Below are 12,285 nucleotides of genomic sequence, written 5' to 3'. Positions count from 1 at the left end.
ACATTAGGAAAACAGGTGTAAGCCAGGGCTGACTTGGACAAGTCAAGATGCTCGTAAACCACTGTGTGCAATGCAGGGAGCACAGAAAGTGTCCCCAGATGTGGGAAAGTCCCCCAGTTTCTTTGGGTGGCTCAGCTTTAACCCTTCAGCTCTGCTTCCTTCTCCATCCTAAGGAAACCAGAGGAGAACACACCTGCGGCCCGTTCCGCTTCTGCTTCTAAATGTTCTGACAAGGACACCAATGTCACAGAGTGTGAGGCTTGGCTGGGATGATTCAGTTTATAGATTGAGTTTTTGTAAGATTCAACCTCTGAGTCTCAGTGTTCTTCTTTAAGATGGGCATCTTCCTCATGGGCAGATGGAGGGTAAAGGGACACACCCCTGGGCCCTCGGCTGGACGGTGACGGGAGGCAGGACAGAATCAAGAGCTGGCGTGCAGGTGACGACCTGTTAAGGAACTCGGGAAAGCAATTTCCCCTCAAAATTGAATCCCTTGAAGGGTGCAAACAGAGCTATAATCATGACAGATGAAATCTGTGTAAGATTTTAGTGCCTTTTATAGCGTTACTACTAATTAGTATATATCAAGAGAAGCTTTTTACATACATGATCCCGTTTAATCCCTACAACCTGGAAAATGAGGCCTATTATCTCCCTTTTACTTAAGGGGAAACAGAGGCTCAGAAATGTCTGAAACCTCTCCAAGGTAATAAATGCTGGAGCTGGGATTTGAATCGAGGTTTTTCCAGCTCAAAGCCCAGGCTCCCAACATGGTGTAACCAGGCTTACTTACATACCCATCATGGGTCGTGTATTGAAAAGCACACCAGATAATGTTTTATTTAAGTTCGCTCATGGCCATGTAAGTATTCTTTATTCTCCTTCTAGAAGTATTCTTGTATTATGGGATGTGTCAAATATCCCATAATACATTTTTTTTAAAACCATGCAAGAAAAACAAAGGAGGGAAGAACTAGCAATTCAGCATATCCAAGGGCTCAGGGGTTGCCCCCTGCAAAAAGCAGGCATATCCACATCGGGACCCCCTTAACCTACCTGCCCAGCCCAGGGCAGATGAATGGAGCTGGCTCCGTCATATTCTCTCCCTGCTGTGGATGTTCAGTCATTTATTGTTCATAACTGTTCTGTTATTCCTGAAAACATCTTTTAATTTGTGACACAGCGCAGTGCTCCCATAAATACACTTTTTCTTAGGAGGAAGCATTTTTATTATAAAGATCACTGATTGTTAGAGCCACAAAGACTTGGGTTTGAATCTCTCTAGTCCATCATTTATGGACTTCAAAGTTTTTCCAAGAGTCAACCTCTCTGAGCCTGTTTTCTTCTTTTTTTTTTTTTTTTTTTTTAATTTTATTTATTTATTTATTTATTTATGGCTGTGTTGGGTCTTCGTTTCTGTGCGAGGGCTTTCTCTAGTTGCGGCAAGTGGGGGCCACTCTTCATCGCGGTGCGCGGGCCTCTCACTATCGTGGTCTCTCCCGTTGAGGAGCACAGGCTCCAGACGCGCAGGCTCAGCAATTGTGGCTCACGGGCTTAGTCGCTCCGCGGCATGTGGGATCTTCCCAGACCAGGGCTCGAACCCGTGTCCCCTGCATTGGCAGGCAGATTCTCAACCACTGCGCCACCAGGGAAGCCCCTGTTTTCTTCTTTAAAACTGGCACGTGTGTGCCACACCTTCCCCACAGGGATGCTATGAGAATTAACAGAGGGTTAATGAGAAAATAAGGGCAACGCACCTAGGACATGGCCTGACTCTGTATTTCCCTTTTTGGTTCAGAAAATACCGTCGTTGTACCTGCGGCCCCCTCAGAACTCAGCACAGAGCTCTTCAACTACGAGAAGACTAAGAAGCCCTTCTTCCTGCACATCCCCTCCAGGCCACAGTCACAGGTGTCAAAAAGAAAATCAACCATGATAATCTCACTTTACAGAAAACTCAATGGTCATCTTTTTAAAACAAACAAACAAACAAACAAACCAGCTCTACTGAGATATAGTTTATATCCATAAAGTCAAGTGTGTGATGACTTTTAGTAAGTTTAGTAAATTCTAGTTTTAGAATATTTCCATCACCCTAAAAAGTGCTCATCTGCAGTCAATTCCCAAACCCATTTCCCCAGGCAACCTCTAATCTGTTGTTTCTATTGATCTGCCTATTCTGGGCATTTCCCCATAAATGGCAATCATGGGATGTGCAGTCTTTTGCATCTGGCTTCTTCCACGGAGCGTAATGTTTTTAAGGTTCATCCAGGTGAGAGCGTTATCACTAGTTTGTTTCTTTATATTGCTGGGTATTATCCCATTACATGGATAGACCACATTTTATCCATTCACTAGTTGGCGGACCTTTGGACTGTTTAATTTTCTTTTCAGAACACAGGACTCAAGCGTGGTGAATGCTCTGTTTGGGATCGAGCCACACAGTTTATGCCATGGGTGGTCCAAAATAGCTAGAATTGTGTTCTCTTCCTATTTCCAAATGGCATTTTTCTGTGTGCCACGAGGCCTGGTAAGTTGGCTCCACAGGCTGTCTAAAAACAAAATCCACCAGCCCACAAAAATGTTCCCCTCATGACATTTCCCGAGGCTTTGGAAAAAGAACATCATTCTGTTTCTGATCAACTATCCTCACCCTCCTGATTTGTAGAGAAGGCAATAACTGTAGACCTAGAGACATACGGCTTGTTCAAGGAGACATGAGCTAGGCTGGTATCTAAACCAGCATGAGAACCCTATTCTTCTTTCTCTCCTATGGCTGCCCCCATGTAAACTGAAGAATAAACTACACGGGCCATAGTCCAATTTCCACTAGAATTCAGTATGGCGTTGATTCTGAACCTCCTTGGGTTCTGACTGATCTCCGTACCCACTGGCTGGCGCTAATCTGCATGGATGCTTTAGGGGGATGTTAGGCAAGAAGGGAGGATAATAGAGTTATTTTCTTTCAACATTGTTTAAAAGAAACCTCAGGCCTGCTTTAGTAAGGCACAATCACTGGAATAATCTAATACAAAGAAACCTGCTTTGTAGGAAAGGGATTGGGAGCCAAAGGGAGGGCTGCCTCAGACCGCAGTCTCAGAATTCCTATTCCATCCCCTTAAGCCACGGTGTAAGGTCACCCGGCTGGTTCGGGACTGTGGATTCTGTGGCGTTACTCCTCCAGCTGGGCCGTCTACATCACCCACATTCAGCATGTAACTTTCCACCCCACTCTGGCAGCCCTTCTGTGTACTGCTCAGCAAAGCCCCTCAGTGACTCTGCCCACAGGGGAAGTGGATGAAGGGGTGGGAACAGGGCCAACAGGGCCCCCTGCTGGTGAAGGACAGAAATGGCCCCACTCACCGCCAAACTCAGGTGACGTGGGTAGGAGGAGATGGAGACAATCTACGTGCTGCTTTTACCCTAACGGTCCAGAAAAACCTCCTGCTTTCTGGCTCAGGATGAAAGGAGGAGAAAGCTCAGCATCAGGTCTCTGGCCATCAGGGCAGCAAACCCAGGTCTGAACTAATCAAGTCAGCAACCGATTTCACTCCTAAAGCATATACTCCCTGTTAGAGTCACCTGGAAGCATCTTCCTGCCTCTGTTTCTCCAACCTGCAAGACGGATAAAAAGCTAGTCCTTTGTTCCCATCATATTACCTATGCCCCAACTTCTATCTAAATTTCCCTTCACCTTCCTTTTCCGATTGGTGAAAGCCTATTCAACTTGTAAAACCCAGGAGAAACATCACCGTCTCTGAGAAGCCCCTGCCTGTCCCAGGCAGAGCTGATCGTAGCCTTCTTTGGGCACCACTGGAGCCTGTACATACCACCAGCACAGCTCTCTCATTAATTGGAATTTAAAGCTAGTTTTGTATGACTGACGTGACTTTCCGTGTACCCCGGTGCCTAGCACTGTGCCTGGCATATAGGATGTGCCCGGCAAATGCGTGCTTAACTAAATAGGATATGTCTTCACCTCCAGACCTCCGCTTCCCCATTATGGGAGGATGGGCTCAGGGCCAGGTAGCGCAAACCCCAGGTGTTCTCAAAACTCCCAGGGATAAAGGCCATTCCTCCTCACAGGAACAGGTTTACAGATGGTTGTGACAGGTGGAGTGAGGGGTTGAAGTGATCTAAAAAATCACCCTGGGGAAGGCTGAGGCCCAAGCTCACAGGACTCTGGCAAGTCTCCAGGAGCAAGCGGATGGGTCCGATCTTGGGGAACACGCAGGGGACAGGAAAAGCCCCAAACCAGCAGCATCTCCACGGGCCTCACCTGGGCCTGCAGCCCCTGCTCGCAGGCATCAGCTGTCTGTGCCCTGGAACAAAGGCTCCCTGTGGCTCTCTCGCAGGCAGGCCAGGGCAGGGCCTGAGCTGCTGAGATGCTTCAAGGACAGGTGCACACACCCTCCCGGGTTCCAAACCTGGCTTTAGTCACTGGGAAAGGGTGGAGATGTGCCTATGAGGCTTTCCAACCGCTGATTTTTTTTTTTTTTTTTAAATCAGAGGAGGAGCCTCAGGGCAATCAATCATCTTCAAAAGGAAAACAAAGAGCATTAAAATTACATGATTTCTTTAAACACTATAATGATTTTCTAGTAGTTATGGGGGTGGTTAGAAGTGTAGACAGTGGTGAGCAGTATAAAATACCAGGACTTGAATCAACAGATGTGAGTAGCTTGACCACTGCTGACTCTGTAGGCCTCCCTTTTGCCACAAGGAACAATCTCTTTGGGCCGTAGTCTCCTCATCTGTAAGATGGGGTAATATGAATACTGATCTCGGAAGGTTGCTGTGGGGGATTAAATAGGATATAAACTAAAATGTGTATAACACTTAGCCCAGGGGCTGTACCTGGTGGGTCCTCGATACATGATTTCCACTCCTATAACTTAACAGTATGTCAAATGGAGGTACTTCCTGTAGCCCTGAAACTGTGAATAAGGCTCATTTGAGGAAAACAGGCTCTAAGTACCCTTGCTTTGTAAGTTCAAGGAATTGACAGAAGTTGGGACCAGTTACCCTCCCACAAGACTGCACTAGTCCAGAATCAGTCTTACAACCAAAGACCATCATCACCAGCCTCTACCCACCGTGCCCAAAATCAGTATAAGAAGATCCAGATGAGAGAATGTCATTGAGGGTGGGCGTGGGTGGTCATGATTGATGATCACAGAGACAGGATATCTCCCCCCCTCACCAAGGAGCAAGACAGTGGGGTCCTTGCACTCCTTGAAGTCGAGGGAGTAGAGGCTTCAAGAGAATCACTCCAGGTGGTGGTGCTGGTGTTCTAGTGCCCAGCTGGGACACCTGCTTAGCAGGGACCTGGCAGATCTGCCTGTTTGCCACCTAAGCTGGGGGGAAAGAGCTGGAGAGAGATTGTATGGTGGGGACTTCCAGGTGACAGGAGGCCTGTTCCATCACTACAAGTGGAAGACAGAGCCCACACATGCCTGCTGCTCTATGGTGGGTAACGCAGGGGTTGTGAGACTGAGGCCTACGGTCTTACCAGGACCACCTTAGTGTGGGGACGAAGAGAGGCCTGAATCAGGGGGATGGAATGTGACTTCTACCAGCTGGGGGTGAGCTGGAGGAGTGGTCAAATCTCACAAGAGACTACCGAGGCCCTGGGAGCAGCATGGGAGTGAGTGCCGGTCAGCAGGGCATGCAGAGGCCCCCACTGGGGACAGTAGAAATGATGGCCCACCAAGAGGAGGGCAGCAACTTCACCACCAGCAGAACTCTGCTGCCTCTGCTGCTGCCCCAATCCTGGAGGCTCAGGCACAGGAACGAGGGAAGGGAAAGGAAATCAAGTCATCACATCCCCCAGCCCCCCTCAACCTTCGAAAGCCACCTGCACGGAGGGGCACCGGGGAAAAGAGCTTTGAGTCTGAGACTGAAGTTTAAAAATGAACAAGGCTGAGTCTTAAGTATTGACATAAATCTGTTCTAATAACTGCACAAGGCTGAAGAGAATGGGTTCTGGCCCAGATATCGTTAAATGAGTCTCAACCAAGCAGGAAAGATGGGGGTCAACATAGCACAGGTGTGGGCAGTTACTGAAAAACTTACTTCATGGTTATACCCCACTGACTGATTCCTCAACAGACTGGTTCCAGTCTGCTCTTCTCTGCTCAGACTCACAAGGGCCACATCCCACCATCGACCAGGGGGCTGGGGCTGAGTCTGTCTGCACGATATGCCTTCACGGGCTGCCCAGCATCTTCCGAGACAGCGTTCCAGCCAACAAAGGTTCTAGATCTTTTTTGATTTCTCTCACCCGTACATGGCACGCCCACATTTTATCCATCTGCCTTCCCCAAAGACACCATGAACAGGAGCTCCGAAGTCACACAGACCTGGGTTCCAATCCTGGCCCTGCCACTCACTCACTGCGGGCTTCATAACTTATTTCAGGGAAAATTTCCTCATCTGTAAACTCAGCATATTATAAATTCCAACGTCAGTTGTGAGAGCTGGAGCTGATGCAGATAAAAGCCTTAAAAGCACAGTTGGTACTTATTCATTCAACAAATATTTGTTGAGTAGATTCTCTATGCCTTAAGGTATAGAGAAGATGGGGCAGGGGAGAGACAGGACAGGCAGAAGGCAGGACAATGGGTAGATAGATGGCGGGGTGGCCAGGGTCACCTCCAGGCCACATGAGATGAAGCTGGCCTACAGGGTCTGCATCTCCTGGAGCCCTTTCTGCTAAGCGTGACTTGTAGAAGAGAAGCCCCTGCTGGTGCTCTGCTGCGGGTGAGGTGCACAGGCCCGGGATCCAATCATGCCCAGGACCTAGGAGGAATGTGTGCCTGCCACCTCCACCAGCACGAGAACTCTCTACCAGGAGGAAGCAATGTGCTCCTTGGAATAGAAATTTGCATCTCCCTACCTCTCCATGGAAACACCAACACCAACCCCTCACGCCCCAGCGATGCGCATGCCACATGCCATTCAGCCTAGATCTCATCCCCCGTGGAGGAGGGCCCATAGCCCAGAGCAAAGGAATCCTCCATGGACCCTTCTCTCAGAGCTGAGATTAAGGCTGACCACCGAAAGCTGCCTCAGAGACCTCTGGAAGCAGTGTGACCGTGTCTGACCCGGGGCAGCCCCAGCCTGTTAGAGGTCCCACTTGGGGAATTCCGTGCAGACATGAGACACCAATAGCGGCCGCCCACCTGCAACACTGGAAGAGACTACAGCCCAGAAACACAGCCAGGAAAACCAAGCTTTCACCACACAGCAGAGCAAAGGCAAGGAACAGGCCCCCAAAGGATCACGCTTGCAAACTTACGCTCCACTGGGCTGCGTCCTTCTGCAACGCTCCCCGCCTCCCCAACCCTAACTACCAGAGTCAATGCTAACCAGCAACTCTGCAAAACGCGACCAGGATAGGGAAAGGTGGTGTCATCTGAGGCCCACACTGCTCTACCTGTTCTGAGAAAACTGGAGGAGGTGCAGCCTAATGAGTTTGGGAGGATACTGGGGCCTATGGCTGCTCTGGAGCTAGCAGCTGCTTGTATTTACAAACAGGAGAGAGACAGAGCAAGTTTCCAGAGTGAGCTGTTGCCCGAGGAGGCTAAGAATTCAGACCGGCCATCTCCAGACCAACACCTAATGAACAGCGAACCACCAGCAAACGCTAATGTGCTAATTAGCCACCAAATTGGAGTTAATTAAAAACTAATCACGATGTCAAAATGGAGCACCTCATTAATAAATCACGTGCTTTTTTTGCGGGGGGGAGCTAGGAAAAGTGCTGCTTCTTCTAATAAAATTAAGAGATAAGGATTAGGCATTTTTCCCTGGGAACTTGCACAGTTTAAATATGCTCTGTGGTTAAGTGTTCTCTCTCCCACAGATAAGGCTTGGCTTGATAATTAACTAAATTGCCGGTTGCGTGAATCAAATCGGTGTTGTTTGATGAAGCCCTTCTCAAAGAGAAGCAGCTCCGTCTTTACTGCTCCCTCCGTGTCTTGCCGACAAGGCTGGCACGGTTGGATTGGCACTCTCAGAGAGATTCTTTAGGTTGTCAAAAAGTTGGCATCCTCAAGTGTAGACAAGCATTGAGTGGCCTCAAAGCCAGAAAGAGACAAAACCGGAAAAGCCCACCAGCACCCCTTGGCTTAACGCTAAAAATGTCATCAATAAGTAACAGGTGGGCATTTCGAATGATGAAAGGGCAGCTTTATGACAAGTGCTCAGACTCACCTTCTGCAGACAGCCCCTGGATGTTTATTCCCTTAGCTGCCAGGAAATTCAAGCAGGCATCTATGTTTTCAATCTAGGGGGGGAAAAAAAAACACAACAATATACACTCAATAAATGTTCAGTCTTCTCCAGAGCCATCTCTTATTAGGAACAAAAGTCTATGTCAGAGAGAGGGTTCATTGTGCATTTGCTAAGGTTCTCAAAGAGGAAAAAATGACATGAAAACACCGGATGGATAGATGGGTGCAGGTCAGTACTCTCCTTTGTCTGTACTTGCACAGGAAAAGGCTACCTAATATCCCAACCACACACAGCGCCAGAAGTCAAGGCCTTGGATTGCTCACGGCTGCCAAAAATAACCAGGGTGGAATTGGAGCTCTCGTGTTGATCACTGTCACCAGTGCTATCCTGAACACTTGAGCAGCTGCCAGAAACACAGAGGTGGGGACAAGGTTAGGAGACCCTTCCACCTACCAGCAGCTGGGAGAGACTTCCCAGCCCCCGAGGAGGTGGGCAGTCAAGCATAAAAAGAGTGAATGGGCGTCTCAGCGGGAATCTGGGTAGTGTTTACTCACAAAATTCTCAGGATGGCAGGCATTGCAGAGGACAGGGAGAGCTGCAAACTCACCGAACCTCTCTGTCCTCTGTGTTTTCTGTGGCAGAAGGGACCCGACCCCACCAGGGTCTGGGAGGCCTCCCGGGCTTTCCAGGGCTGATGCCACAGCCAAGGGCACGGCCAAGGGCAAGCTCATGTCCAGCCCTCAGGAAAGAGCAATTAGATCATTCCCAAAGGTCTGATTTGCCTTCAGACCTTTCCCTTGTCAGGGCTAATTATTTTTTGGTCTACAGGAAACTGTTCGGGCTCGATTCATGTCAACGGTGACCAAAAATAAGAGAAACTGCCTTGGACTTTGGCACAGGGAACTTTGGATTTCACACGGTTTGCATTTCACAGCGGAGAACTTCCTCACCTCCGCAACCCCTCAGCCCCCGCCCGACTTCCCAGGCTCCAGCCACACGCTTAGGAACTCCAACCAGTATCTGACCCATGGGGTTTGTTGTGAACTCATAAATGACTCTCTTTCACAGCGTACATGTGACCCTTCTCCCTCCCCTCCCCCAAGCAATATCCTGATGGCTCCTTCAGAGCCACAGGGTGAAGTGTCTCCATTTTACGAGCTCTCATTTGAGTACAGTCTGGCTCCAAGGCAGTCTTCCTGAAGTTCATGTCCACCCTCCCCTGATGTCTGGCATTCTCCTTCTCTGCTCCCAGTCTTCACAGCTTCCAAACACGTTAAATTAAGCTCAGGGACACCTGAATAAAACTGCATCCATTCTAAAAGAATCCGCTCAACCCTGAGCTTGAGGTCACTCCATCCTCACATTTTTTAGCTCAGGTTCCCAATCTCTTTCTCAGCTTACAGCTCACCTTCCAGGGTCTTCATCTGGGAGACGTTGTTTCATCTCTAAGAAAAGGGGTAGAATGCAATTCCTACAAACGAAATAAATGCCGATGCTACACGTTATGCCTGCCACCATCGCAGAAAATCGTTTCTTACAAAGAGGGAGGAAAAATGAGATGGCTTTAAACTCTCCTTTCTTCTTTCCAGCGCAGGATGACTGACAGTGACAACCAAGTGCTACCACCTTGGAGGGAAGGGGGGCGAGGGGGAGGACGAAGAAGGAAGAGAATGGCTGGGAGGACCCTGTGCAAGGTGTTTTGGAGCAATCGGCTTCCATGTAGAAGTGTAATAAAAATCATCTCTCTAAATGTTATTGCACTCTATTACAAAACCCTGCTTTTGAGAAAATACCAATCCTTATTTCATGATATTGTATACAGTGGTAACAGACCAAAACCACTCAAAAGGATTTGTGGCCTCTACACAAAGGCACTAGCATTTAAATCACAGTAAACTTATAAAATTCCTCTTCTACCGCTTGTCTCTTCCTATAATCCTATCCTATTTTTTTTTTTTGGTGTGTATGTGTTTTTACTGTTTATTTTTTATTTTTTTAAACTTATTTTATTGAAGTATAATTGATTTACAATATTGTGTTAATTTCTCTGTACAGCAAAGTGATTCAGTTATATATACATTCTTTTCCATTATGGTTTATCACAGGATACTGAATACAGTACCCTGTGCTATACAGGACCCTATCCTACTTCTTCTAATATAATATCTTACACATGGCTCTGAAGGGAGGCTTTGGCAATTATGACCCCATAGAAAATGAGAAGAGAAATCTGACCACCCCTGAATCTGTTAATGCAAAATCAAAAATAGTGCACTTGGTATTGATATTTATCCTGGGAAGTGTCATGTAGGTGGGCTGACATGGGTAGGTTAAGTTTTTCAGCAACAGTGTGGCAGTGTGACACTAAATACAAAAAAAAGGGACACCTGCCAACATATTCAAGAAAAGCACTGCGCTACTACAACACTGCAATTCTATAGAATTTTCCCTCCAAGGAGCATGAAGTACGTTTCCTTGTCACATCTATGGAGCATTTGATGTATGTGGCACCATTTAAAGTCCATGGTGGGACTTTCCTGGTGGTGCAGTGGCTAAGAATCCGCCTGCCAATGCAGGGGACACGGGTTCGATCCCTGGTCTGGGAAGATCCCACATGCCACAGAGCAACTAAGCCTGTGCACCACAACTACTGAGCCTGCGCTCTAGAGCCCATGTGCCACAACTACTGAGCCCATGTGCCACAACTACTGAGCCTGCACTCTAGAGAGCCCACGCGCCATGACTACTGAGCCCGTGTGCCACAACTACTGAGCCTGCATTCTAGAGCCCATGCGCCGCAACTACTGAGCCTGCGTGCCACAACTACTGAAGCCTGCGTGCCTAGAGCCCGTGCTCCACAACAAAAGAAGCCACCTCAATGAGAAGCCCGCGTACCGCAAAGAAGAGTAGCCCTGGCTCGACGCAACTAGAGAAAGCCTGCGGGCAGCAACGAAGACCCAAGGCAGCCAAAAATAAATAAATAAATAAATAAATAATAAATTAAAAAAAATAAAGTCCATGGCAATTTCTTCTTGCAAGGCTACCCTTGGTACATTTCAATTCACCCATGGGGCTTTCTTTTTAAATGTTAAATTCTGTTAAGGGGAGAAATAATTATAAACAGGTTACCTAGAATATTTCCTCTCTTGTTGATTTTGGTTACAGTCCTATCATTCTGTCAACCAATTTCATAATTTTGATCAATGGTTCTTTGCTGAGTAAGGAAGACTGGGAAAGGAAGAAGATTTTGCCCCCCAGGGGGCATCTGGCCACATTTTGGGTTGTCACAACACTGAGGGGAACTGACATCTAGTGAGCAGAGGCCAAGGAGGCTGCTAAACACCCTCCAAGGCACACAACAGTTCCCTCCCAACAAAGAATTGTCCAACCCCAAACGTCAGCAGTGCCAAGGGTGAGAAACCTGAGGGATGTGATTCTTTCAATCACTCAATCAACATCATTGTGCGGATGTCTGCTCTGTGCCAGGCACTGTGCTCGATTCTCTTGACAGTGTTGGTCCAGAGTCTCCCCCCAGTCCAGGAGCCCACATTTACGTAATCCTTCTCTTTAGGGTCCACATAGCCACTCGACATACACCCCCTGACTCCCGTCCATTTCCAGGAGAATCAGAGCATATAAACAAGGGAAGCACTACGATCTCCCTACATCAGGTGAAGGAGGAGACCTAAGGGCACTAGGAATGCTTTCTCCTAAAGAGGAGATGAAACGGGGAACACTATCCAGATGGCCAGATTGCACTCCCAGAAAATGTAAAACCTGAAAGTAAGAACTTGGGTCATCATTTAAAAGACGATTCATAAGCCCATCAAGCGCCTTGAATTTTTTCCCCTCTACCATGAATTCTCTGCTCACAGAGGAGTTCAAAAAACATTCCTCAAGTTTCAAATCCACTGTTTAATAATGTTCCATTAAGGCTAAAAATCACTCCCGACAAGGCGGCGGAGACCCACGCTCTTTTCATCTGCACCCCAGGAAGGGCACGGGGCTGGGAAGCAGCATAGGGTCAGATGTGGATTCCAACCTCCC

At 47.9% G+C, this 12,285-nt stretch overlaps 1 protein-coding gene across 7 annotated transcripts in view; it reads right to left on the bottom strand.

The window, feature by feature from the left end:
• NAV2 (neuron navigator 2) overlaps positions 1 to 12,285 on the bottom strand; it is a 399,145-nt gene that overhangs the window by 227,664 nt on the left and 159,196 nt on the right. For all 7 annotated transcript variants that reach the window (XR_005021033.1, XM_036862156.1, XM_036862161.1 and 4 more), the window contains exon 4: positions 8,218 to 8,290. Coding sequence is in view for 6 of the 7 variants with exons in the window: in XM_036862156.1 (XP_036718051.1) it covers positions 8,218 to 8,290 (73 nt within the window). In the remaining variant the exon portion in view is untranslated. The remainder of the gene's footprint in view (positions 1 to 8,217; positions 8,291 to 12,285) is intronic.

The sequence above is a fragment of the Balaenoptera musculus genome, chromosome 8, assembly GCF_009873245.2.
Source record: "Balaenoptera musculus isolate JJ_BM4_2016_0621 chromosome 8, mBalMus1.pri.v3, whole genome shotgun sequence".
Lineage (NCBI taxonomy): Eukaryota > Metazoa > Chordata > Mammalia > Artiodactyla > Balaenopteridae > Balaenoptera > Balaenoptera musculus.
The sequence above is the reverse complement of the archived record's forward strand: the minus strand, read 5'-3'. Positions and strand labels throughout refer to the sequence as shown.